Consider the following 27,015-nt stretch of genomic DNA (forward strand, 5'->3'; position numbering starts at 1 on the left):
TACTGATGGCATTCGTTTATTATCTCACACTTCTGGATACAAAACATTTCAACAATATTTGCTTTTTTTTGTGTGTAACTCAGATCAGAGGAAGAACATTACAACAGTTCCTGGATCCAACTAACGAAAAAGAAATCACTTAAGTTACATGTTTTTCTCCATGGAAGAGCTCAGTTAACATGGAGAAGAAGAATTATTTACATCTCGACCGTAACGACTCGGCCGCAGAGCCAGTGCGACCCAGCAGACATATTTTAAAGCCTGAACACGCAGCCAAAGTTCTGTAACATTTACACACCACAGACACAGAAAAAAAATAATCACATTACTTAAAATGAAAAAGGTCACTTTATAAATACCTCGGAGGCATCTTTCTGCATGTTCCATCTGCAAAACACTAGATAAGAAGTAATTGCTTGTAATTAAAAGCTAACTGTAACTTGAGTAACCTGAAAGCAAAGATGTTTTTTTTTTTTTTTACATAGAGACAGAGTGAGACCTCTTCACCTTCAAATAATTCCAGTGAAAGCAATCGTTGTCCACAATGAGACAATAAATAATAAATCTTCCCAAACATCGGTGGTTTCTGGTGCCCCCATCCCTCCTAATTACGCCCTGGGCAACTGCCCATGTTGCCCATATCAAAAACCACCACTGTTCACAAAGTAGTTCCACATCAGAGATATCTGAAACGACCAAAAGGTGCCAAGAAGATGGACAATAAAGCTTCAACCTCATCTCCAAAAGACATTATCCCATTTTTCATTGCATCTCGGTGAAAATATTTATGAAGATCTTGCCCAATAAACACAAAGAATTGTGTTTATTCTAAATGGCTCAAGATTCTCAAACATCTTTCCCAAAAAAATGATGCTATGAAAAAGCAATTTTCTTTGTGATAAAGTATGTATGGACAGACTTGTATTACGTTTCCTGTCGAGAAAAAAAAACCCAAAACAAAGATATGAAAAATGTATTTCTATGCAACGAAGAGCTTGGACACACACCCTTTATGATATGATGTGAATGTTTGTTAACATTTTTGGATCCATTTCTGATAAATTTGATGAATTCGGACAATTGGAGTGATCCGAGATGATTTCGGATCACCCCAATTGAACCAAAGCTGATGATGAAACCAAACTAGTTTCATTGAGGTGAAGAAACAGTCTAGCTTTAGGGTTGGTGCTTTCTGCCATTAGATCTTTTCTTTTCACAGAAAAATAATAAACAAGTGTATATGAAGTCTTTGGAACAATTATTTCTATCAATATGTTTTGCCTTTTTGTCCAAATTTATCCAATTTGCACTTGTGAACAAAACTTCAGAGACTTTCTTTAACCAATGCATTTCAGTTCAATAGATTCTGTAGGTAAATATTTAGCAAAAATTATCAGTCATAGAAATGATAAAAAATTCTCAAATCGGACGAATAATTTAATTAAATTGTGTGGTATTTTTGGTAAGATTTCATCTTACTCTCTATGGATGATGACCGCCCCATAAAACCAAAGCATTAATGAGAAACATCCGTATGGGAGTAACGTGGAAGAAGAATAGAAGCAGCTCAAAGAAAATGATTGAAAATCAGCAGTAAAAATAACTTCCCTAAGGTGAGTGTGAATCTATTCTGAAAGGTACGAAACAGGTAAAACTGCAAAAGTGGAAAATAACGCCGGCGTGAAAAGACCATTGCTTTTGAGGAAGAGGGTTTTTCCCACAGAAGCAGCTGAAGCAAACAATGTGCGTTCACTCGCATTGTTTGCTGAGGATTCATGATCATTTTAACACTACAAATTCTTCAATTTGGAAGTTGGTGCCAAAGGCAAAACAAAATAAAAATAAAAATAAACAAAAACTAATAATGTCGAAGAAAACAAAAAAAGCCTGCTTCTAGATGTTTTTCCAGCCGACAGTTTCAGCTGACTTACTGACATCTGTTTTTCTGGAGCGAGGACAGAAACAGCTCTAGCACCAGCCCTGGTTTAGCACTAGAAGCACAGTGAATGTTGGATCCTCTCTCTGTTGTATTCTGAATTATTGTGGAGGATTGCAGCGATAGGAGACAGTTTAACCACACAAACCCCATTACTTATATCGGTTTTCCTGCATCCGGATGTCTGCATGCCCAGCTTAACTTAAAAAAAACAACTTTCTGATCAGATACGACCAACATGAGCTAATCTCTCCATTTCCACAATTATGTTTTTTTTTAAAACCAAGTTTTAGTGAAATTAGTTCTAATGAGAAGTTACAGACCTTTTTTTCTTCAAATCAGGGATCTACAAACGTTTTAATCCAAACAAGAATTTTTGCTTTGAGTCCAGTTTTTGGCCTTTCATATTTTTCAGAAAGAACAACATATATAGCTTTTGATAAACGTCTACTATAGGAATTTTCCCATAATTTACATCTTTTTTCATCTTTTTACAACTTTTGTAAAAAGGTGATGGATACATTTTCTTCAATAGGACTTTGACATTTCTGAAACATTTTATGTGTTAAAAAAAACAGTTTTCAACCTAATAACAAAAAACATCTACAAATATTACTAGTACTTTCTGTCAAATTATTCCATAAAAACTAGAAAAACTCTTTAAACCTGCATTTTTTAATTATATCTATGTTTAAGACCATAGATATAATATGTTAGTAACTAACATTAGGTCAACTAATCATTGAGGTTTTTAGCTATAATGGAAAATGGCAGAAATGGCTCCAGAACCTTTTGGTTGCAGACCACTGCTTTAAATAAAACTAGCAGCCCAACTCTGTGCTCTGGCTTGACCTGCTGTCACTATGTGACGGGAAATACAGAACAAACAAGTTTCTTATGTCCCAAGATCAGTGCATCGATTAACATTTAAACCAACATTTTAAACAAAGTTGTCACAGTTATTACATCTAGACTAGTAAAGACTCGCTGTTAACGCAGAACCGGTTCTATGGTGACATAGTTCATGTTTTCGGCAGCAGAAACAAAAAGAGCTAAGCGAGCAACAGAACCAGTCAAGCAGTGTTTGTGGTTATTTCTCACCTTTTTTTCTTTTCTTTTCTTTTTTTTTTTTAAAAACCTTCGGGGATGGAAAAATCTTGAGTTGCCTTTAGAAAAGTCAACCAAAAGTAACAGAATAAAACTTAAAAAACACCTTCGAAAATCCTTGAGAAATAATAATCTGTAAAACCTTAAAAGAGTCCAAGCAAATACCACAGGCTGCAGGAAGAGTATAAAGAAATTCTGGATGGTTGAAGAACTTTGCACAGTACTGTAAGTCCAAACAAAATTTCAAACCTCGCCGTACTCCTATCTACATGACATATACATGGAAAAGCCAGGACTTTTGCCTGCAGACAGTTTTGTTGATACTCTGAAACTGTAAGACAGTTTTTTTGGAAATCTAAAATTGTAACTCTTTAACATGACTCTGCAGACACTCAGCATTTTTACTTTCGCATCAGGAGTAAGCCGCATGTTTAGAACTGCGGCTCAGATGGAAAGCTGGAGCTTGCTGAGGTTCCTCTGGTGCATGTTGTGGTGCCGCACCAACTCATCGCTGCGGGCGAACTTCTTCTGACAGTTCGGCCACCGACAGTGAAACGGCTTCTCACCTGAGACAGGAGGACGGGGAAGGTGACAAGCGAAGGGTGAAGTTATTACACCAAGCTCTCTCAGCAAGGTCTGTGACATGTATTTAAACATCAAATGGATAAAGAAGAAATGGAAAAATAAAAGTTTTACGCACTTGTTTTACCTGTATGAGTCCGTGTGTGTGTCTTAAGGTGGTCAGACCGAGAGAACTTTCTCTGACACGTCTCGCATTCGAATGGTCTAACTCCTAAACACATGTACAATAAGCATGCGCACACATTCAAACACACCAACAGGTCAGAAAACGTTCACAGAAATTCAACAACAACAACACGCACACGCACGCACACAAAGGGAGACAGAAAAAAACAGTAGAGCAGAGGCTTGCAGGGAAGCCATTCCAGAGTTTGGCGAGCATTTAGCAACTTTATCTGATATAATTCATCTTTTTTAGCATCTCTGTTTTTTTTTTAAATGCAGTCTGACTGTTCATAAGGTTGGTGTCATGCAAAGAGCAGAGATGAGCTTAAAGAGGACGAGCAAAGAACAGCAAAAACAGCAAAGAAAAGCTTAGAAATAAAATGAACAAAGACAAAGAGGCTGATTTAAGCGAAACGGCTCGGACCTGTGTGCCTCCTCTGGTGTCTCTTCAGCTGATCAGAGCGGGAAAAACTGCGGCCGCAGTCTGTGAAGTCACACCGGTAGGGTTTCTCCCCTGGACAAAAAAAATAAATAAAAAATAGCAGAAGAGGTTGAATCATAATTTATTTCTTGATCACTTTTTTATATTGCTCATTGATTACATATACATCTGACTGATGTCCAAGGTATTTGTTGAGAGATGAATGCAAAGGTTTAAAAATGGTGGTGTGTAATGCTGAGCATGTAGATGGAGTTATAAGGTTTTTTTCATTAACTTGCTAACTTGATGCAACTCTTAGCAGTGGTTCTAGACAGCAAGGTTTGTAGATTTGCTTTACTCTCTTTCCTTCTTCTGACTGTGTGTAGAAATGGACAAGTTTAGGCGAATAGCTACGTTTATTTCCTTACTTATGAAGAACGACACACATACAATCTTAAAGAGTACTTAACACTGCCTGATATTAAAAGTGAGCCAAAAACTCAGTTGAAGTTTCTTAATTATTTTATCACATTTTTTTCCAAACCCCCCCCCAAACAAAACAAAGTACTTTGAGAATGATTTAAATTTCTTTTCAATTAAAAATACAAAAATAATGTTTATTTTTTTAAAATTAGCTTTTAAATATACCTGTTCAGAAATAAATTAATCATGCACTATTTTAATAGAAAAAGACAAACAAATAATTATAGATCCAACATTTTAAAAGGGCGTCATAGGTTTAATTTTTTTTAAAGAAATAATATACAGTTTTGTAATTCATAATTTTTATTACTCTTTTTTGTCTATTCTGATGAACCTGAAAAAATACAATGTTAAAAATATGACTCTTTCTCTGAAAAAGTGGGACGTTTTTATTTGACTAAATGTCACTGGATGTTTGTGGTCTGCTTTTCATTAACTTCTTAACATCTTCCATTTTAAAAAGTAAAAAAAAAAATGTCACTGAAAGTAACTCTCCAAAGAAAATTACACGCTGCGTCTCTCCATTGCTGGAGAGTCAAATATGTGTCATTGATGAACTGAGGTTAGTGACCACATAAAATTATTCCAAAGGCCAAAATTGTCCCCCAGGACCACAGTTTGGACACCTCTTTCGTAGAAAGTAATGCAAATGTGGAGCAGGGATCCTGACCTTATCAATATGTCATAAAATATAGGTATGTTGTAATTAAATTTGCATCAGATCAGATAGAAAACACAGCTATCCAAATGTTTTAAATAAAAAGTATTTCCTGGCCACAACAGAAAAGGGAAGCAAAGCAGTTTTGAAGTTTCAGTTGCATAAAATCCCATAATTCATGCAACTGTGTCTCTTATGCTTTTGTTGCTCCTACCTGTGTGTTTGCGGTCGTGCATCTGCAGATGCGACAGTTTGAAGTAGCGCTTGTTGCATCCGGGATAAGTACACATGAACGGGCGCTTTTCACTGGTGTCTGATCGAACAATGGCTGGAGCGATGCTGGGAACCCGCCGCATGTCCTGCAACCAGAAAACAAGCAAAGAGGTGAAACTGACCAAAACTCTGAAGCTATCAATAACCAAAGGAGTAAAGATGTAATTAAAAGAAGAGTCTATTAAATATAGCCTGCGTGTAAATTAGGGGCCTGTGATCTGCTCAGGGGACATTACAATGAAATAGTCATATATTCATGAGATGGGAATTAGCAGTAAAATGACCCCAGAATGACTGCATCCCAAAGGGAGCAGTTAGTCACGCCTTTTAGGCAGACCCCCTCTCAGAGAACCCCACTCCTCATTTCAGGCGTCACTGGAGGAGAATAACACAATTTAACATCCTCTATCCTGACTCGTACACACACAACATGACCCTCCTTTATCTCTCTATTCTCAAAATGTCTTCAGTCCTTCAACACTTTCCATTTCTCCGCCTCTCCCTGCGTACCGCCGCTGTCTCCTTCTGCTTCCAGCCATCTGCTTTCAATTTCCTCAGCATTTAGCGTAATGACCGGGAAGATAGAATGGCTGCTGCAGATGCTAGCACTGTTAGCATCTAGAACGCTGTGGATCTGGAGTTGAAATGTTTGAAGTCTTTAAAGTCAAAGTTAAAGACTTTTTTTTAACTTTGACTTGCAGATACAAGAAGAGCTGAATCCACATGACTTAGTCACAAAAAATAAACAGAACACACAGTTTAACTAATTAGGAATTGATAGATTATTTACATATTTTAAGTTCTAGTTTAACTGCATTTTAAGACTATAATTCACGATTTTTATATCCATGACTGCAATGCCATAAAAAAAGCTCAAGTATTAATAAGTACTTGTTGGGGTATTTTTAATAATGGTAAGTCTGTTTAAGTACATGCCGCTAAAGCGCTATTGAATTTAAGTCTGGGCTTTAACTAGGCCATCAATAACCAAATTCTGGGACGACCAAAATGCCTGAGCTTAAAGCCAACGACTGAGGATTTCCTAGTACAGAACCTAATTAATTGTTTTCAATCAATTACAGCAAATCATCCACTTCCTGAAGCAGCCAAGCAACCCTCAGATTATCACACTACTTTGTTTCTCTTCTGTTTTTTTTTATTATTTCTCGCTAATCAGACATGCTATGTTGCTTTTGGAGCACTTTAGCTTACTTCATGTTTTCAGAAAGGTTCTGTTTGAGTCATTTTTACCCCCGGGTCTGGCCTGGCTTTTGAAACTAAACCAGAAAATGCGTCTCATCGTTTTTCATGTACGATTTAACATCAGGGCCAATTATATTTTCATTTCACCACCAGCTGGTTTAGATAGCTTTCTTTTAATATTTGTTCCTTCTTCATAACACAGTATGAATGTCTTTTAATAGATATTTATTTGTAATTCACATACAGCTGAAACAAACTATCTGTAATTAATATTGAGAACATTTGAATAATCTGTTTTAAACCTTTATAAAATAATAAAATGTATTTTTCACATTTAAAAAAATGCTCAAAGTGGAATAAACAAAAAAAAAGCCTCTGTGGCCTCAACTGTATTATCATTGGCAGTGACTGTGAATTTGGGTAATCCCTGCAATAAAACTTAAACCCTAACGTTACTTTACTCCAAGTCAATTTGTTACCTCACCTTTTAGCAGCTTCTAAATTATACTTTAAGGGGCACAGGACTGAGCTATTGTTTATTCTTTTTGTCCTGAGGTGGACCCTAAAGAATGAAGAAGGAACAGGATGACGGATGAAACAGGCCCCTGAAAGAAAGATCTTGGTAGTGGAGTAAAAGCAGGTCTGGAGAATCTCCTGCTCCCTGTCCTTTGGAGCTGCTGACAGACGATAATTAAAATCTAATGATTTATTAACATGTGAATCATCGTATGGAGACTGTATCATTACACAGTTTTAACTCTATGCACGTGTTTCTCTGCTGCTAATGTATTTATGTAAAAAAACAAAAACCCTGTGTGCATGTACGTTACATGTCCTGCTGCATATCAGTGTTTTCTCCTTGCACAGCCTGCTCATTGCATTAGCTTTAAGACACTACATATCCAGTTGTGTGTGTGTGTTTTTTCCCTCTGCCTGTTGCAAAGTTTTCAACATGCTCAATATGACACTAAACATGAACTAGAAAACAAGGTGCAGGATAACCGCATGCAGAGAGAGCTGACCAGATGATGACCTGTTGACGATAAATAAAGTGCAGCAGTAGTGCGAGTCCCACCTGAATGCCCCTGAAGACTCCATGTGTGTGTATGCGGTACTGTGTGCTGCAGCTGTACACCATCGGGGTGCTGGGGTCGTTGTCGTAGCCCGGCGCATGGCTGAAAACACACAAAGAAAGACGGCCATCATCAGCTTACATCCACGAGAAATTAAAAGTTTTTGTGCATGTTTTTGTGCCGCGTTGGCCAGAAAACTCAAAAACTATTCAGTCAACTAGAAATCTTGGTCATTGAAGATTTTTCCTTATAAAGGCATGCATGTGGACACCTAAACTGAATGTAAAGCAGATCTCAAGATCAAGAACATAATTTAGAGCAAATTTAAGTCACACTGGCAGACTGGTAGAGCATGAAGCACTGTTTTACTGAGTGCACTCATTGTGTTTAGGTATGATAAGGTCAGGGAGGGAACATTATTCAAAACCCGTCACATACAGCCTTTAATGCAAATCGCAGACCAGAGTTCACTCTTGATGTAACTTGTTTTCATGCATGGGGGTAATATTTCACCGTTATTTTCTTAGGACCCCATTAATGTAGTTGTTTCTGTGGTGTCTCTATTTCAATGTTGTTTTTAGAAAAAAAAAAAGGATCTAGAAGTCTTTAAAGCTGCCTAAAGGCTGGTCTGATGTGTTTGACTGCATCCACATGCAAAAGAAATGACTTTAAAACATTGAGACGTAAGAAAAAGGAAGATACACTCAGCGGCCACATTATTGGGTACACTTCGCTGGTGCCAGAATGAACCCCCCATTGCAGGGGTGTCAAACTAATTTTCATTCTGGGCCATATCAATAATATGAACATTATAAAAGGGCCGGTTGTGCCAGAATGTATTGATAAAACCAATTGAACTGTTCAAATAGCTGTTCCTCTAGAATCTTGTGTTTTTGCAGTCAAAATTACAGATTTTGTGGTGCCAATTTATAAATCTTTATAAAGAATTTTTACGGTATTTGCGCTAATGTACGATGTTAAATGTGACCTTTGGCCATGGTCTATAACGTGACATAAGGCAGAGGCAGCAGTCGCATAAGCCCAATGTTTTGACCACATTTAAGAATATATGCAGTAAAATCAGAAAAAAGTTTGTGAATTTGTGTGACCTTTGTGGGAAACTGGAGGAACTTCTTATGTACTTTGGAGTCTGGAGGGCCACATAAAAAGCTACAGCGGGCCAGATTTGGCCCGTGAGCCTTGAGTTCAGAACTGTTTCAGTTCCTCATGGCAAAGATTCAACAAATTGCCAGAAACATTCCTAGTGATGTTGTCTGTATCGTCATTAAAGAGTCAGGCAGGGACTGCTGCAAGTTCTGTAATAAGTTCTGATCTGGTAAGTGTGTAGGTCCATTGTAGTACAGTGAACTCATTAAGAAACCAGACCTTAGCTTTGCAACATGTTGCACTGACCCATGACCTTAACCCTAGTCCAGCAACAACCTTCAAGTGTTAGTGCTCTGCAGCTTTTAGATCTGTCATTGCTCCAATACAGCCTGGTGATGAGCGACACAAGTCAGAGTACCCAGAAAGACCTGCACAGGAAGTCCATGCAAAAAGACCCCAGGCTGGGTTTCAAACCCAGAACTTTTTGCTGCACGACAACAGTGACACCAACTCCAGGCCTGACAAAGTGAGGAAAAATGCACAGTTTGAAACACTTCCTATAAAATAAATATAACTAAACCTGCACATTGTAATACATATGTTTCTCTGTAAAGAGTGTCTAGGAACATGACTCCCTGTTTCCCATGACATAAATATAACTTGACACAGAAAAGACAAGAGAACATGTAAATTAATCAAGTCAGATGTATGTTCATCTAAATAAGTCATGAAAAAATATTAAAAGATAATATCTGCTGCCCAAAACTTGTTAATAAGATGAATTTCACCAATTGAAACTGAAAATGTGACAAACAAGGCTAAACGAAGATAAGAACATGTGTTTTTATGGTGTAAAGCTCTTTGCAAAGCACTTTGAAAATGGTCCAGAGAGCTGAGTCTTGTGTTGCAATTAAAGATGGACACCCCTAAAATGTACAAGAACACCTTCACATGTGGAGAGCGTTTTCAAAATCACATAAAACATGATAAAATATTAACAGTTTATGAAGTTATACTCTGAAATCTGCTACAGGAATCCAAATTTCGTCTTAAAACAAGACTGTGAATTCCTCCACTCATTTACATGATTCATAACTTTTGAGATAATTTGAGTCAACAAGCCATTTTTACTAATATACACACAACAAATGTTAAAGTTCTACTTTTGACAGAAGATAGAAAAATTGATTAAAATGTCTGCATTCTAGTACCTGAGGATGAAAAAGACAAAGTCCATTAAAAAAAACATTCACATGGGGAAATATTACTGTGTGAATAAAATTAGTTGTACACCAATTATAAAGCTTCTATTTTGTAAGTTTTATGATTGAATTCTGTTAGCACCACAAGAATAGGCAATAAGAAAATTCAGTTTTTAAATACAATAGAGGATTTCCATGTTCTAAATATATACAATCTACATTTTTTGATAAATTTTTAAAAATTTGCCCCACATTATATTGCAGCTGTCAGTTTTTTGGTACATATAATTATAATTAAGAAAGGCACTAATCTATCAGCTGACCCATAAAATAAACTTGCATGTATCCAAACTGGTACAGAACATTCATTTTCACAACAGTTTTTCTGCAAAAACTTGGCCAAATTTTAAATTATTATTTCATGTATGATTTAATTAAAAAAATACTTTTTAAAATCTGTTTTTTCATTGTGAAGCAAACACTAAAAGCAGTGATAAACAGGAACTTGCCACCTGTTTTAGTGGCAGCAGGCTACAGAAATGTACAAATAGTCTTTTTTTAATGCGTATTGAGAACATAAAACTCTGAATATGCTTCATGATATTTAGAATTAAATAAAACGGTAAATTTACACTTTATCGTTCTGCTCAGTTACTGTACACTACAGTCACATTCTCAGATCAGTTGACAGCTTGCTGAAAACTTCCTCAAGTGCCCCTCCCTGGATTCGAACCCACAACTTTCAGATTTAGAAATCAATATACTCCTCATAACTCCTCACGAACGCTTTTTCAAATATTCTATCTCACACTATTCTTTCTGTAGATCATTTAATAATCAATATCACTCATAGAAAAACCTGCTGTTGCAGGTTTTCCCTCTGAAAGCGCAGAACAAAGCCAGCTCTGTTTGACACAGCTGCCTGCATCGCCTATCTTCTTATGATAACACACAGACAAACAGAAAGCTCCTGTCTATGAAATGTGTTATATTTCAGTGTGTCCAACTGAAGAAGGAGGATGGGAGTACTGTGCTGCTGCAGTGGGAATGAACGCCATACAACCGAGCTCTCATAAGGTCCTCTTTGTCTGCCTCGATTTTTCCCAAGGAGAGGAGGAGACGCACTCCAGCAGAGTTTAGATTAAACTGCATGATCCTTGTCAGTATTTCATTTTAGTTAAAAGTGGGTTAAAACGTTAGGCTCATTGGATTGGATTTATGGGGCAGCGTTTGAACGGTAGGCTCTGAGAAGCATGATGAAAATATGAAACACATCCAGGAGAATGTAAGTCTTACTGTAAAGATAACTTCAGAAATGGTGCTAACTGTGTTTCCGGCCAAAGACCTGAAACACCAGTAGCCATGCTGCCTGCATGTTAAGAGTCCAGCATCATTAGTAGGATGAAGAAAATGTTACTTAGAGCAACATGTTTCAGCTTTCAGCCCCAACTGGTGGATCGCTGCTGCCATTGTTACTTACACCCCTAAAATGTCTACAAAACAAACAAAACTGGAGCAGCTTTTCTTTACTTTGTACTTTACTTTTTTAAGTTGATCAATTTACCAGAACCTTTAATTGGTAATCTATTTCTTGTATAAAATGCGTGACACAAAGGATTGATTTCTTTGACCACTCCTCAACTTCAGAAAGACAACACAACATCATGCCTTTCAGCAGGGGAAACGTGCCAATCTTCAAAAGTCAGGAAGTGTCTATGTGAAAACGGCTACGTTTTCATATTACACCCTAAAGTCAAAATCAAGAGGCGGTTCAGACTGAGAACCATCAGTCTGACCACTACGACCTCAGCAGGACTTTGAATCAGTCCTTCTGATTCAAACACTCTTCTTGGCAAATGTTTGGATCAGCTTGGTGCTGAACTTTCTACTCATCACAAAAATGACAAGTGGATCTCAAGAAGCAGAGCTGTAGAACATCGAGGGTTTCTGCTTTCTTCTCTCAATCACTCATTAAGGTTTTTTTTTTACTTCCATCACTCCTTACGTTGGACTTGGTGTACAGGAAAGAAACTTTCCAAATCTGACTTGATGGAGTCCTATTTATTAATGTATAAAGCTTGAGGTATAGAAAGAATGGCATAAGTATTTCAAATACACAAAATAAAACTGCTAGATTAAGTAGACAATATAATACTTCTGCCCTGTAGTAGAAAATTGGAACTGTGTTTTCAATGGGTATTTTGGAAGATTATGGAGAAACCAACACAGAAATAGTTTACAAAATCAATTTTCTTCCTTGGCTACTGCAGTCCATAAACTTAATCCAATAAAAACAGGAGAGGTGTTCTGAAGAGAAGAGAGAATAAGAAATAAATCAAGACTCGGTAGGACCTGACTATTCAAAAAATAGTCAAATATCTCTCTCTGTTTCCAGCCTTGTGAAATGTCTAAGACTAAGTGTTGATCAACTGGCAAAAGGGGGTAGAACAGCATATTAACATGAGAGGTGCCATCAAGTGAGGCACCAGATATTTCACAGATTCTGTAAGTAAGCAATGATTTAGTCACCGTCATTTAAAATATCCAATCTCTTGTTTCACTTCACATCTACGAACAAACACTGGGCGTTGTTCATCACTTTTGAGATATTTAAAGCCTGGAATTAGGCTCAACTCCCCTGTGCTTCCTCTTCCTCATGTCTTTCTCTTTGGCTTGCCTGTCCTTATCTCCGCTGACCGTCTCCTCCTCTGGTTGCCCTCCATCCTCTTCCTCCTCATCCTCCCTCAAGCCTCCCTTCCCTCTCCTGTCGCCTGCTGCCCATCACTGCCCAAACAGGCAGCTGGATCTGCAGCAGAAATCTGAAGCATCACCAATTAAAAAACACAAAAATGACGCTTTCTCACTGTGAAAACATATACGAAAACCCCAAAAACACAAAAACATTTACTGGTTAACTATGAAAAATGAGTGTTGGCTCACAGTAGAAAGGCATTTGTGACGCGGCACAGACTTCGACCGGCTCTGAAGGTCACGCTGACATGCGGTTCATAGAGAAAGCTCTCTAAACACTGGATGCTGACACTTGAGGGATTTCAAATGTGTTTCCTAAGCTATTTTTCCTAAGCAAAAATAGCTTAGGAGAAAAAAGAAAAACCTTTCTGAAACAAGTTATCAATTCATAAAATATTGCCAGTAAGCAAAAGACAGAGCTGTCCTTTATTCTTGATAATCTTCTGTTAATTTTAGAAGAAAATAGACTCAAGGAATCCCACTTACTATCACAAGTTAGAATGAATTATAATTAACTGGTAACTACTGGTACACAAACAACAATATTATTTATTTCCTATTTGTGTGTTGCAGATAAAATCATTGTCAGGACATTTTGTGACATCTGGAAACAAGTAAGGGCATTTCAGCTGAAGAAAAAAAAATGTTTACTATAATGTAAACCAGGGATTTTAAAAACATTGATAATCATCCTTAATTCATGTTTATGCCAGCAACTTTCTCAAAAACAGTTTGAAAAAATAAGTAATGACTTAAAAGCAAAGTTTATTTTTCTATTTGTTCAGTTTCTTTGACCTTTTTTCTACACTAATCACACTTTCAACAGATCAAGAAATCACAGAACCTGCCTGACAACACAAAGCAGCATTTTAAAAAATCCTAAACTTGCCCCAAATAAATTTAATTAGAGGTGAGAAACAGAGGCAGGAGCATCTGGACATTTTTACAAAACCATTTCAAAGGTTTTGAAATAAATCAGTGATAGTCATTACATATATAAAGGGGAAAAATAGAAAAGTGGTGAACCATTCCTAGAGTGGTTGATCTGTTTACCAAAAAAATAACATTTTGGAATTCCCAAAAAACATCCCAGATTAACAAAGCAAAAGCCGAAACTGTTCAGAAACAAAATATCGAACCAACAATCAAACATGCTGACGATCTGGAGCTGCTTTGCTGCTTTGTGAGGGGTATTTATGGCCATACGCCAAAAGCACAGAATAATGATCCCAATCACAGCAGGAAGTTCGCTTCTAAACAGATCAAAACATTTTTAAACATTTTGGGGCAACCTAGTCAAGGTCCAAACTTAAATCTGACATTTTGGGGCATTTATGATTCGTTTATGATTGAAAACCTTACAATTTACGAGGATTAAAACAATTCCGTATAGATGAGTGAGCCAAAATTCTTCCAATCTATTATCCAACTCACTGCTGCAATCGACTGATGTGTGATGCTGTTCCTTCAAGTGACTCACAACCAGCTACTAGTTTTCGGGAGTAATTATTTTTTTCAGACAGGACCAGATTGTTTTGGATGTCCTTGTGCCTTTAACAAATGAAAACTGCATCTTGCATCATTCAGTTTATCCTCATTTGACAATTTTGAAATATTTAGGCATGACTAAATAGCACAGACTAAAACATCAAGAGATTATCTTTGTCTGTAAAATGACTACAGGTTTCATGAATTAGAACCCTTTTAGAAGAACCTCCAGCACATACAGTACGTACTAAACCATTGCATCACGAGCACTACCGCTGCTTCATCGTCACAATTCCACTGAGCACATTTTCTCATCACAACACTGCAGGCACTAAGGTTCAGATTTGCACTGTGACCTACTTCCTAACTCTAACCGTCCTGGAAGCTTGGGGAAAATTTCCAAAACTGCTCAGAAAAAGCTGTAGAAGCACATACAAGAACTGGGTTTTCAGTCAGTAACTCAAAGACAAAAATACCGATGGCTAAGTCAACATCATGTTGTCCTTGTCACTGTGAATACAAAAAGTTTCCGATGCAAAAAGCTTCAGAAGTTGGTGGCCATTATTGCAGCTGTCTGACATTTTGTTTTGCTTTGTGAATAAAACTCAGATGAAGTCGATAGCAGGACCAAAAAAGACACAAGTTCAGTTGATTTCTTAGCTACTGGCTTCTTCAGCACAGGCTTTACTAGTTTTGGATTTTTCAAAAAGAAAGCGGTTGTCAATTTCCTACCTCTTAATGGTGGATGCCAGTGTATTGACAGGGTTCCATGCCACACACTCCAACTGAGAGGTCATTTGATATAAATTGTCACCGCTGTGGAGGAAAACGTAGAAGAAAAGCTCGTGAGCTGCCACTGATCAAGAGGCTAAAGCTGTTTGCCGTTGAAATAGTTGGTATAGAAAGACTGGAGATTAAACGCTAATAATTCCTATGTTTTTGCATACCAGAATATTTTTTTTTATTGGATGTAACAGACTGCATGATCATCACTCAGACTGTCCACAAATATGTGCACGCACAATTTCTGTATTTTCCAAGCTGTAGATTTATAGCCCTCAGTCCCTCTTTCACAGCAGCTGCAGGTTCAGCGCAGGTTGAATGGGGGCAAAGTGGTGCCTGGTACCTCGCTCATTACAGAGCTATTATTCTGCAGTAGAGCAGACAGGCAAGCAGCCAGGAGATGCTGAAAGTATTTCTGCTGAAATATTGCAAGATCTGACTAAAATGATTCAAAGCATCTTTTAAAAATAACAGGTCTATTTATAGTCTCAGTTGCTCATGCATAAAAGCCTACCTGCTAAACTTTAGACAGGCATTTTATTAAAAGTCTTTTTGTTTTTGTTTCATTTGTCCTGAATACACAGTTTGCATCACAGAAATTCGTTTGCTTTGCAGATGAGACTCACAGTCTTTTCATTTCTTTACAAAATTACAAGAAAGTGTTTCTTTATCCAAATGATTTCCTGTTGTATTTCGTAAAGAAAACAGAGAGAAGTTCATAATAGTTCACTGCTTTCTGTAAGTATGTTTCTTTCGTATTCAACAAAGATATGAGTCAATTTCATCACCATCCTGCACTATTTCGATGTTACTTTTAGCTCTACGTTGTGGTTCATAAGCTCAACATGTGAAACAAAGAGTCTACAAATTATTGAAAAAATAAATATTGCCATCGTTTGCTGTCAGAATGTAACATCTCAATGACCGATGCAAAAAACAAGTAAACCATATTAAATGAAGCTTCAGTGACCATTGACATATTTGAACAATTTTCAGCCGCTACTGAGCTCTACGCTTTCGTCTACACAGGCTTGACAACAACATCAGACTTGTAAGCAAAAAACAAAAACATGTTTCAAAGGCTTTTATTGGCAGATACACAAAGTTCATGCAAACAGTCAATTCTACCAGGGCTGTTCCTTCTTCACAGGTTCTGCAATTCTCTCTGACGTCTCGGATACCAATGTTCGGACTCAGTCCTGACTGATGCTGCCCCAGTCAGTCATGTTTTATTGAAGTTTGGAGTTGACCACTGTTTTTTCCATGGGTTCTTACTGCAGTTAAGATCTGGGGAGTTTCTCCATCGCAGAAACAAAATGTCAGCGTTCTGATCGTGCGAGTCACTTTGTTATCACCTTTGCCCTATGACACAATGCTGGGGACAAAGCAAAACAAACTGTGCTTGAAAGAGTTGCTCTGTCAGGAGGTTTCCATCCCTCTTTATTCACGGTAGGGCTTTTGGAAGATCAACATGCTCCAGTGTTCGAAGCAAATAGGACTCATTTGTTCTTCTTTGGACAAATGTAGTCCTTATCACCGGACTTATCTCAAGTCATTCTCATTCTTGTTATTTAGAAGCGTCTTTTTTTTGCTGCCACTGTTGAGCAAACTCTGCCCCGGAGGTAAGTCCGATTTGTGAGTCCCTCTTCGTTAGGATCCTCACCTCGTGTGGTGAAGTTCTTGATTACCAAAATGTCTTAGCAGCAGTTTGCTGCATCTGAGGCCATCTTGCTGCAAAGTAATGAAGGCTTCACACTTTTCTTTGGAGGCAGCCAAAAAGACAACAAATTATCTTTCTTTCTTTTTTTCTTTCTAAAAAAATTTGACTGATGATTAAACAGTCAGGATGATGTCAGCTTGACGGTTTCACAGCTTCCAGCAAGGTTGCATAATGATATTGACTTTGAAAAAATAAAGGTCTTTATACTGAGTGATGTCCATGTCGTCACTTAACTGGCTTGATCATTTCAGAAAGGTTGTGAGTTGTCGCCATCAAAACCAAAAAATTCGCAAAGCACCACATTTTTGATAATGCAGAAACCTTTGGGTAGTTTGGCAATAAATTGTTGTTCAGTAATTGATAGAACATCCTGCTCAGTTTTAGGCTTCTCATTCTGTTCCTCACTTTGATAGAAGCCAGAGAGCCTCTCATTTTCTTTCTCTGCTCGGATTAATAAGCCCTGTGCGTGTTTCCACTTCATGTTGTTCCAAGCTGATGGCCCGGAGAGTAAATACAGGCCTGATGGTACCAGGCTGCAAGATTAGACCACTGACTTCACTCACATGAGCCTTCCCAGTCATGTGTGTTTATGAGTATGTGTGTGTGTGTGTGTGTTGTGTCGATATCAGTTATGTTTATGACAAAGACGAACCTCAGACTGGGAGAGTCAGGACAGTCTTTCTCCCTCAAAAACTCACTCTGAAGCCTCAGTATTCATCCCCAGGAATGGGAATTTTTGTTCTCGTTTTCCATTTACAGAAAACATCGGATCAGTGGCATGAAAAGAATTTCTCATTTCGAGACAAAACAACAAACTGTTTGGGGAGCGTGTGATGAGGAGGTGTCCCTCCTAAAAATGTACTGCTCATTAATTTCATAGCCTCAACCCCATGTTTTATTACATCTTTCACCTGGATAGCCTGAAAGTTCAGAAATTTGTCTAAGGTAGTAACAGCCAAAGTTATCATTGCGGAACATTAGCAAAGTAAAACTCTTGGTCTTTTGTTTCCAAACTGCACAGACAGGCAGTAGATCTGCAGCAGTATTTTACAGAAACCTTTGGAGGTGCTTTGAAAGGAAGTGGAAATATGTCAAGTTTTTGACTGAGCTTACTATGTAAAAACTGGATAGAAAATGACCTAATGGAAAACAGAATTCTTATACAAACAAAAGTATTTTGCCTGCAGGCAAAGACTTATTTTATCAATGTGTGTTTTACATTCCTTGGTTATTCAGGTATTTTACATGAATAGCTTTCATTTCACTGATATCTTTTAAATAATTGTAGTTTCCTTGAGAGGTGATAAACGTGTCCCTCCTTTAAAAATCTCATACAACTGAAGTAGTGCCGAGTACTAATAAGTACATGGTACGTATAAAAGAAGATGAACGGTTGTGGGTTGCGAGGCAGAGAACAAAATGGACAGATGACTATAATATTTGTCAGAGGAGACAGTTCAGTCAACTTCATCAGATGTAATATTTTGGAATCTTACAATAGAGTAAGTAGAGGCAAAATTATGCCAGGATTTCAAATGGTTTTACAAACAAAATGAACTCGTACTTTATGGAAAAACATTCCTTTCCAATTGCAATTGCATGCCATTTGGGTTATATGCCTATGAACTCTGTAGATTATGACATTTTTGCCAATTCTAATTTGAAAGCTTAGTCATCTGAAAAACTAAGGATCTATAACATTCAGTGTTTGAAAGAGATTCTAAATAACATTTAAGTTTGGACTTTGAGTAGGTCATTCTAACACATGAATACAAATTTTAATTTTAGCTTCAATCTTACCCAACGTTTCTTGAACACATTTCTGAGGCCTTCGCGGAACACCTGCGTTTCTGCCAAGAATTTTTTTTTATTACCAGTCGCAGCGAGTCACACTGTTGTGACATTAGAATCAATCTAAAACTATACACCTGATATAAAACGCTGTCGCCATCTGACAAGTGATCCGACCACATGTGGAAATACAGAAGAAAATATCCCTGGACAGACCTAGTTATGAATGAAATGAGAGAAATCACATTTGCCAATGCAAGAGAGATCTAAGCATTTTCACATATTGTGTTTCATCCCGGAGATTTTTCCAACTAAATGAAGAGAAAAAGGAAACCAAAGGAAGGAGCACAAAATTAAAAAGGAAGCCAGAGAGGCAGTCAAACCTGTTCAGAAGGTGAACATCCTGTTCAGAGCTACATCCTGCTACCTGCCACTGAAGTACTGCTGTTTGACCAAAACAATCAACAATGGCTCCAGAGCTATTTCCAGCTTCAGTTTTTGCTGTTTGTTTATTCTAAGAACACATTTTGGAAAGGGTGTTTGGGATGTCGTAGAGGTGCAGAAGGCAAATGTTTGTGTGTTACCTGTTGTAGGGGTTCCTCAGCAGCAGAGCCTGGCTGCTCGTGCAGCTGTCCGACGGTGTGTGACAGCCATAAACGGGAGGCGGTACGGGATACTGCTGCTCACCTGGACCACGCACACACACACACACACCCGCACACACGCACGCACATGCACACACACACACACGCAGTCAGAGACAGAAAATCACTACGTTATGTGAAAACACACCTTCAGAGATGTAGTTTGACAAATCTCAGTCTGAACTCTGCACATTAAAGAATATTTGTTCTTTTGTTTTAAGAATGATGAACCTACTGTTCTAAAAAGGAAGTACTGGCATCCAGACATTGTTCTCAAGTAAGAGTCGCCCGACTTCTATATATTTTTTATTTAACTAAAAGTAAAAAAAAATTAACACCCAAAAAATTACTCAACCGAAAGTGAAAAACTATTTCATAAAAGTATCACTTTAATAGTCAAGAACTGATGATGTTATCAGATGGGGAATTTTATGTGCAAATTCTGGTAGTTTGAAGATATATCTGGCTGATTGAAACATGTTTGCTCTTCATTCAGTGAAGTTACTCACAGTGGGTTGAGGATCCACCAGTTTCACTCAAATTAAAATTCTAATTATTATTATAATATTACTCAAGTAAACGCAAAAAATATGGTGCAGTAAAAATACTAAAAAAAGTGTTTATTTTTCAATTGCCCAAGTAACTGTAAGTGAATAAATGTAACAACTTGCTACCAGACTGTGCTACTTGAAACACTAAGTGGAACTGTTGGTTTCTCAAATTACAGTAAACATATATATGATTGTCACATGTTGCTTTTCAATGATTGTTAGAAGAAACATTCAACATAATACAGTGGTTACTGAGGTAAGTCCTTGGCGATACACACACTTGTGTGCATCATTCAATCACAAGTCAGCTGATATAAATGTTGAAACTGGAGTTAGAGCACATTTTGAGATGTGCTTTCTTCTTTACATTTCTATGTTTTTTTTTATTTTATTTTTTTGTTACGGCCCCACGTGCGTCTTTAATAAAAGTGAACCGACTGAATGTGCACATTGGTACGATGGGTTCAGAATCTGTCAGATCTCTACTGGGTCAGGACGAGGTGCATTGCTTTTGCAGTCACAGCATGGTCTCTTTTTTTAATTATCTTAAAAGTTCAAGTACTTCCTAAATGCCCAAGTTATGATTTAGTGAATGAACCTGGAAGCAGGCTGCAGTTTATCCAGAGGGGTCTGTTGATCTTTAAATTAGGTGAGAAGTGCAACAAGAGGTAAAATGTTACAAAGCCACCACCTATTTACAACTTTCTAAAGTAAAAATGTTAACGGTTAAAAAAAACAAAACACACACACTTACAAAATAAAATAAACTCTAATAAATGATACATTGTGAAACTGAAGTTAGAATCCTATTAGGAGTTTCTAAATCAGAACTAAAGATCTATTTCAATGCTTTTATTTGAAGCTGATCTGCATTTGACTACTTGTAGGTCCAAATTTATATTTGAACTGGGAAGAGATTATTTTAAACAGTTTGATAAAACACACAAAAAGAGTCATTTCAAAGTCATCTTAACACTGACCATCTAAGACAAGTGTAATGTTGAAAACAAAAATATGAAATTAAATTCCTAATGTATGATGAAAAACTCACTCTGGGAGCAACTTACAAAAACTGTCACTTCCTCTTTCATACATCACATATTTTTTATGTTATTCAAAGATATTCTTTTGTTTTAGTTTTTTCTCTTTTTTTTCAAGTTGGTTATTTGTCTGGTTATTAGGAAATCGTTTATCATTTGTTAAAACTGGCTCTCATGAGTTAAAATGCATCTGAAAAGATTAAACAACCACAAACTCCCTGAAAGGTGATATAACTCACTTGGCGCTTCAGAAATTCAAAGTTTGGCTTTCCTTCTGGAAACTTGTTCATCAGAGCTTGTGAAAAATGGGTACGAACGCTGGATTTAGGATGAAGCGCTTTCTTGTTGATTTCTTTGTGGGTCGCCTCTCCACTTGTGTCATCCTGTTTTTTCAGGAAGTATATTAACGATGAGCATTTGCCAGAAATTGCAGCTTTCATTCCCCCAGACTCTCGCATTTAAATGTTTACTAACAACGTGCAGAGGCGAGGGATTAGATTGTGGGTGGATGAAAGAATAGATGAGAGAAGGAGTCAAGAGAGTTTGCGAGTCAGGATGTGGCTGATTTATACTTCTGACAGGCAAGGTCACAGCGGAGACGTCAGAAAACGGGACAAGACACTCCCTGGGCGAGGGCTGAGAGGCTACCAAACGCACGGCCCGGCTCTCACACGGGGGCTCAACGTACACAAACAGTACAGGGTCTAATTAAAGCTCTTTGTTGCTTAACTAAAGAATATCAAATCGGTATCAGCTCTGGGTGAAGTGGACACTGGAGGTGAACATTGCGTTTGCAATAATTTTCATTTATCAAATCAATCAACATTTTTGTTTGTTTGTTTTTCCCAGTGGGTCACTATTCACACACACACACACACACACACACACACACACACACACCACCCCACACACACACACGCACGCACGCACGCACGCACGCCCACGCACACACACGCCCACGCACACACACACACCCTGAGAAATAACCCCAGTTGAAATGTTTCTCGATTCTGTGAGCAAAAATGTAAAAAGCCATAAACTGCAAACGGTGCTTCATTCTAAAGAAAGGTAATATTGATGATGATTATTTAAACCAGTACAGTGGGAAATGACTACAGTACAAACATATTTAAATGTTAGCGATTTTTTTAAGGGAAAAATCCCTGCAACGCCGGGCCAATTTTTAATACAAATGTTGCATATAATTTTGTAATTAATAAAATTATTTGGTGGTTACTGATGTTTCATAAAGTCTAAATGAAAGTTTCATTGTGCTATAAAAAGCATTTAAAAAGCATAGGTGTTGTGCAATATAAAAACTAAATTTCATAAAATCAAAATGCACTAAAAATCATGAAACATGTAAAATAAAATATATTGTAAGCAATCGCTAAATGTACGGTAGGATTTTTATTTCTAACTGCAAGTGTTCACCACAAAGGCTAGTAATTGTATTTCCTCACATGACCAGATGCTTGAAAGCTTTTTCAGATATGTAAAGGATTAACTTTATCAAGTGACGCGTCGAATAACTCCCAAAAGCCACTTAACTCGTCTCATAATTTGATTTCCTCCACCTGACTCTTCTAGATTTTACCTTGCAAGAATAAAACCATGTGAAATGTGTTTTTGAAAAAAAAAAGAAAAAGACATGAGAAAAGTCTTCAGCTTCAGACGAAGGCCTTGGTGTTTTCCAGAGACTGAAACAGTGTAGCCCTTATGTAATCAGACATGCACATACCCATTGTGTTCGGCTGGCTTAGGGCGTCTTCGTGCTTGAAGGAGTGGCCGGAGAACTGCGAGCTGTGGTGCGTAGGAGTGTGTCCGTAATTACCGGCCCCGTCGAACGCCACCGTGCTGTAACCTACAGCGGAGAAGAAGCAGTGAACACACACATCAGCTCGACAGTTTCTCAACGCCGTTGATCGACGGAAACGGTTTACGGTGTTGGATTTGAGCAGAAGGTGTTAACCTAATGTGTTTTTGAGAAAAAAACTTCACATTCTGTTTCTCAACTTTTGCCAGCAGTGACTTTATTGTGCAACTTTGTAAACATTAAATTGTTTTATTATATCACATTATATTTAACTTTCATGCAACTTTGTGCGTTCATACGTTTCAGCTTTATATATTTTTTCAAAATCATTTTAGCGCGCCCACATAAACGGGTTCCTGGCATTAAGAAGATCCGTGCCTGACGCCCCGGACCGGCTCTGACTCATGACTCTAGCTGACCCCTAAAGGGCACTGCTAGATCCCATAAATCACTCCCATGCACACAGATACACACACTATCTCTGACATGCATGCTTCATTAATTAAAAATGTAGCACTTTCACAGACTTTCACTCTCTGAGTCAGTGGGTGAGCAGAGCAAGAGAAGGGAAAAAAAGGAACTCTAATTAAACGTTTCCATTCATCTTCCACTCACCCCTGACTCTTGTGAACGTGTGCGTGTGTGTGTGTGTGTGCATGTATTCTGATACTTTTTGTTGCCTCCTTGATGTCCAGCACCGAGGTGGCAAGCGGTGAGGTCAGTTTGTATTCAACTGGAAAACCTAAAGTCTGGAAAACCCCACGGAATGCCCCTCAAAATCAGTAGGAGATTAAGACTTTAAATGATGATTTCAAACCTTCTGCACACAGTCTTGCACTGACTTTCATCTTGTATTTTATAGATTTAGACCGTTTCAACGTCCCGTGTTTGAAAATTCACCATCAGCAAAAATGCTTGAAATGCCGCTTTTGTTTTTCTTTTCTTTTTTTTTCCCTTTGTGGAGAATTCCCAACTTTTAGCTCAAGAAGATGAAACATCCCTGAAGAACATTTAGAAATGGAAAAAGAGATGTTGACGTGATGAATTCCCGGAGCGACCCTTCACCGATACGAGCTCTACCGTGTGACCCGGGTCCTGCTGCTGGCCGGTTTGTTTGCATGTGCTCAACCAGCCACAGCAGGGCGCAGATAAAACAGGTTAGGGGGTCGGCCCGGCTCTTTGATAATAATGTTATTCCTGAATTATCTCCTCAGAAAGCATGTTATTCCTAATTAATCTGCTGTCTAATCATTAACTGATTAACTTTCCTGCCTTTACCTAGGAGGAGCGGGGATTAGGTGACAACAGCTAGAGAAATGAGTCATTTCATGCAATGAGATTCTACTGGATGCTGTTTTTTAATTTTTTCATGAGGTAAATCTGTGAAGTGGCTCGTGTTTCTAAATCTTGAGCGTTTTCGTGCTGCTGGAGACACACGTGGATCCGCTGTGAGATGTGAGAAATGCCAGACTCTAATAGTCGGAGTGATGAATTAGGAATCACTCAGCCGAGCGTCAACACACAGAAGAGTCTCTCCTTTCAGGCAGAAGTTACACAAACGGATCCTGGTTTTTAATTCCTCCTTTCCAGACTTCATTTCACAAGTTTCAATTTTAGATTTGTAAAGTAAGGTTAAATCAGCGTGAAAACGAATTAAAGGGTTGGACTTTCCTTTAATTATTATTTAAGTTTGTCTGAGAAGCAAAGCATTGCTATTTACTGACTCTGTTGTCCAGTTTTATTTGATCTAATATGGAATTCCTCCTGGTGACTCAAACAAGCAGAAATATAGACATAGTCAATCAATTTCACCTGCTGGTGACAGTAAGACAAACTATATGCAGGGGAATATAAATTACTGTAAACTTTGAACACAGAACTACCACGCGCAGCATCATCAAGCATAAATGATGCTTGATGATGTATTTTTCATAAAATACTTTTTTACAAGTAAGCTTAAAAATTGTGACAAGTGACCGATATTATTCCTTTATTAATTACAATGAATAAACACTTATTTTGCTGTCTAACTGATTTATTTAGTTTTGGTTCATTATTTAATTAAAACAGATTTTTTTTTATTGAGCAATTTTTCTGAATTAAATCCCAATAAATCTTTTCATTGCATGTGCTTCATGCTGTAATCTTAAAACGTGAAATCACATGCTTGGAAGACGCTTGAGTTTTAAAAGAAAAGCAAAAAAAAAAAAAAAAAAAAAAATGTTCAAAGAGGAGAAGGTTTCCCCAAAAAACCCGTGACCTCAAAATGAAGAGGACGCGATTTAGAGTTGGTCAAATGTAAAATGATTGTCTAAAAAAAATCAAACTGAGCAACTTGAGCAATCAATAACATGGTGAAGCTTGTTCCACCTCCCATAGTGAAATGCTTTCCTGGGAAAATAAAAGATGAACTGTGGATAAGTCTGAAATGTTCAAATAATTTGTGATGCATTCTATCACAAATTATTTGAGAAAGAATAAAGAAGGATATTTTTTAAAAAAATAATATATTAGGATTTATACAGACCTAATCTATCTTCACCAAATGAGGCTTGAATAGTTAACAAATTTTATGAGACTTTTACAACCAGAATCATCATAAACTAAACGTAATTTTCAGGGTAAATGTTCTCAAGGGACTAAAAAAACTCGCAGGCCAAAAGCTTTGCTGCTGCAAACAGCAAGACAACTCTCATTAGGCTCAAACATTAACGGCAACAACCTCGGTTTAGCGGCGAGCCACGCTGCTTCCACGGAAATTATTTTCTCCACACTTTATCATATTTGTGGTTTTGTTTTGTTTGGGGTTTCAAGATCATCTTTATGCGCTTCGAAAAAGTGAACCTAGACGCCCCGGTACTGAAGGCAACATAGGTTCTTCAAAATCTCTTTAAATAATTTAGAAATTAAATTATGTGCTCAGAATAAATCAACACGAGGCTATTTGTGGACAATTCCCCTCGATTTGAATTGCTTTGTCTACATAAAGGAGTGTGAATCTCCCACTTGTGAACCTTCATCGGTGGATTTAGGGAGTGAAAAGTGAATCTAAAGCAGGGATGACGTTCGTCCTGCAGCCCTACTTTACCTGTCTGGTTTCGGGCCGCTGGCTGGGTGTCCATGCAGCTGCTCAGGTACGACGGGTTGCTGAACATCCTGCTGGGGGGCTGGTGGTGGTGGGGAGCCGCCACAGGCGGAGGCTGGCTGGGTGCCGCCGGAGCAGGAGGAGGCGCCCCAAACGCTGCCCCATACCTGCAGGCCCCGGTGCCCGTGAACTGACCCGAGAAATGCACAGTGAAGGCGCTGAGACCGCAGTGAGGGTCTGTGTCGTGGTGGTGGGGGTCCCCTGTGGCTCCCCAGCTGGGCTCCTGTTTGATAAAGGAGTGGGGCCCCAGAGAGGAGTGGGGAGCAGCAAGGGAGGGGTAAGGGGAGGCGGCGGTGTGGAAGTCCAGGACGGGAGCCCACTGAGGGGCCGTGCTAACTGGCAGCGCTGTGCAGCCGGGACTGGGACCCGGCGGGACCGAGGGCAGCAGGGAGTTCAGGTCACGCACGTCTGAACTCATCATGGTCCAGGGCCGAAAGCCTAAAAAACTGGAGGCAATTTTTAAATCAGTCCTGTCTCCTTTCACGCGACACCTTCTGGATCCTTCTCTCCGAGCTCTGAGTCCTTCCTTCACACTCTGGAAGCTCCTCAAGTCCGGCTAAAGTTCATGGCAGCTTCCCCCCCACAGCACTGCAGATCTTCGGTTCCCATCCAGGGCTGTCAGCTTAATGGCTCTGAGGGTCCATCCAGGGAGAAGAAGGGCTTCGGCTCAGAGGCTTCTCTGTGAATGAAGGAAGAGGAGTGAGGAGGATTGAGGAGGAGTGAGGAGGAGTAGACCTCTTTTCCCTCTTTTCGCCTGAGGATCTGTGTGTGTGAGGAGGGAGGAGGAGGTGGAGTCAGGAGGTGATGTGGGACAGAAACTTCTGACTTCATTCATCGACTGTCCACACACACCTTCACACTTACATCTGGACAGAAAATAAAGGCAGAAATAAATGAAGGGAAAAAATGCAGCAGATATTACATTCTAATTCTTAAACAACAACAACAAAAAAAGAAACATTAAATTAGTTGCTGGAGTTGATGCCTTTAAAATCATGAAACGTCACTTTTTTTTTTTTTTGAATGAACGACTAAAGACAAAAACACATCAGATATTATTTGCCATCCGGAATAAA

The 27,015-nt window shown here is 38.3% G+C and overlaps 1 protein-coding gene across 4 annotated transcripts; it reads right to left on the bottom strand.

Moving 5' to 3' along the window:
- Positions 1 to 26,633, bottom strand: wt1a (WT1 transcription factor a). 4 transcript variants are annotated; one of them, XM_055038353.1, is made up of 9 exons: positions 25,883 to 26,633; positions 22,720 to 22,842; positions 19,328 to 19,430; positions 15,182 to 15,265; positions 7,904 to 8,003; positions 5,567 to 5,711; positions 4,215 to 4,304; positions 3,753 to 3,836; positions 1 to 3,609 (listed from the first exon to the last, which is right to left on the bottom strand). In XM_055038353.1, exons 1-9 carry the CDS (start codon positions 26,358 to 26,360, stop codon positions 3,488 to 3,490), a joined length of 1,329 nt encoding a protein of 442 aa, XP_054894328.1. In that variant the 5' UTR covers positions 26,361 to 26,633; the 3' UTR covers positions 1 to 3,487. The 4 variants fall into 4 exon arrangements, with proteins under 4 accessions (XP_054894328.1, XP_054894320.1, XP_054894311.1 ...); XM_055038345.1 differs by having other exon boundaries at positions 3,744 to 3,836; XM_055038336.1 differs by lacking the exon at positions 15,182 to 15,265.
- Between the last annotated feature and the right edge of the window lie 382 nt (positions 26,634 to 27,015).

Source organism: Poeciliopsis prolifica, unplaced genomic scaffold (genome assembly GCF_027474105.1).
Source record: "Poeciliopsis prolifica strain line A6 unplaced genomic scaffold, Auburn_PproV2 SCAFFOLD001, whole genome shotgun sequence".
NCBI lineage: Eukaryota > Metazoa > Chordata > Actinopteri > Cyprinodontiformes > Poeciliidae > Poeciliopsis > Poeciliopsis prolifica.

What these genes read in the sequence shown, in the direction of transcription:
- wt1a (XM_055038345.1), bottom strand. Translation starts at nt 26,360, where the DNA reads ATGATGAGTTCAGACGTGCGTGACCTGAACTCCCTGCTGCCCTCGGTC. An exon ending in AAGCCAGCCGAACACAATGG is followed by an intron (nt 19,431 to 22,719) that starts GTATGTGCATGT and finishes TGCGTGGTCCAG; the next exon opens with GTGAGCAGCAGTATCCCGTA. An exon ending in CTGAGGAACCCCTACAACAG is followed by an intron (nt 15,266 to 19,327) that starts GTAACACACAAA and finishes TTTCCTCCACAG; the next exon opens with CGGTGACAATTTATATCAAA.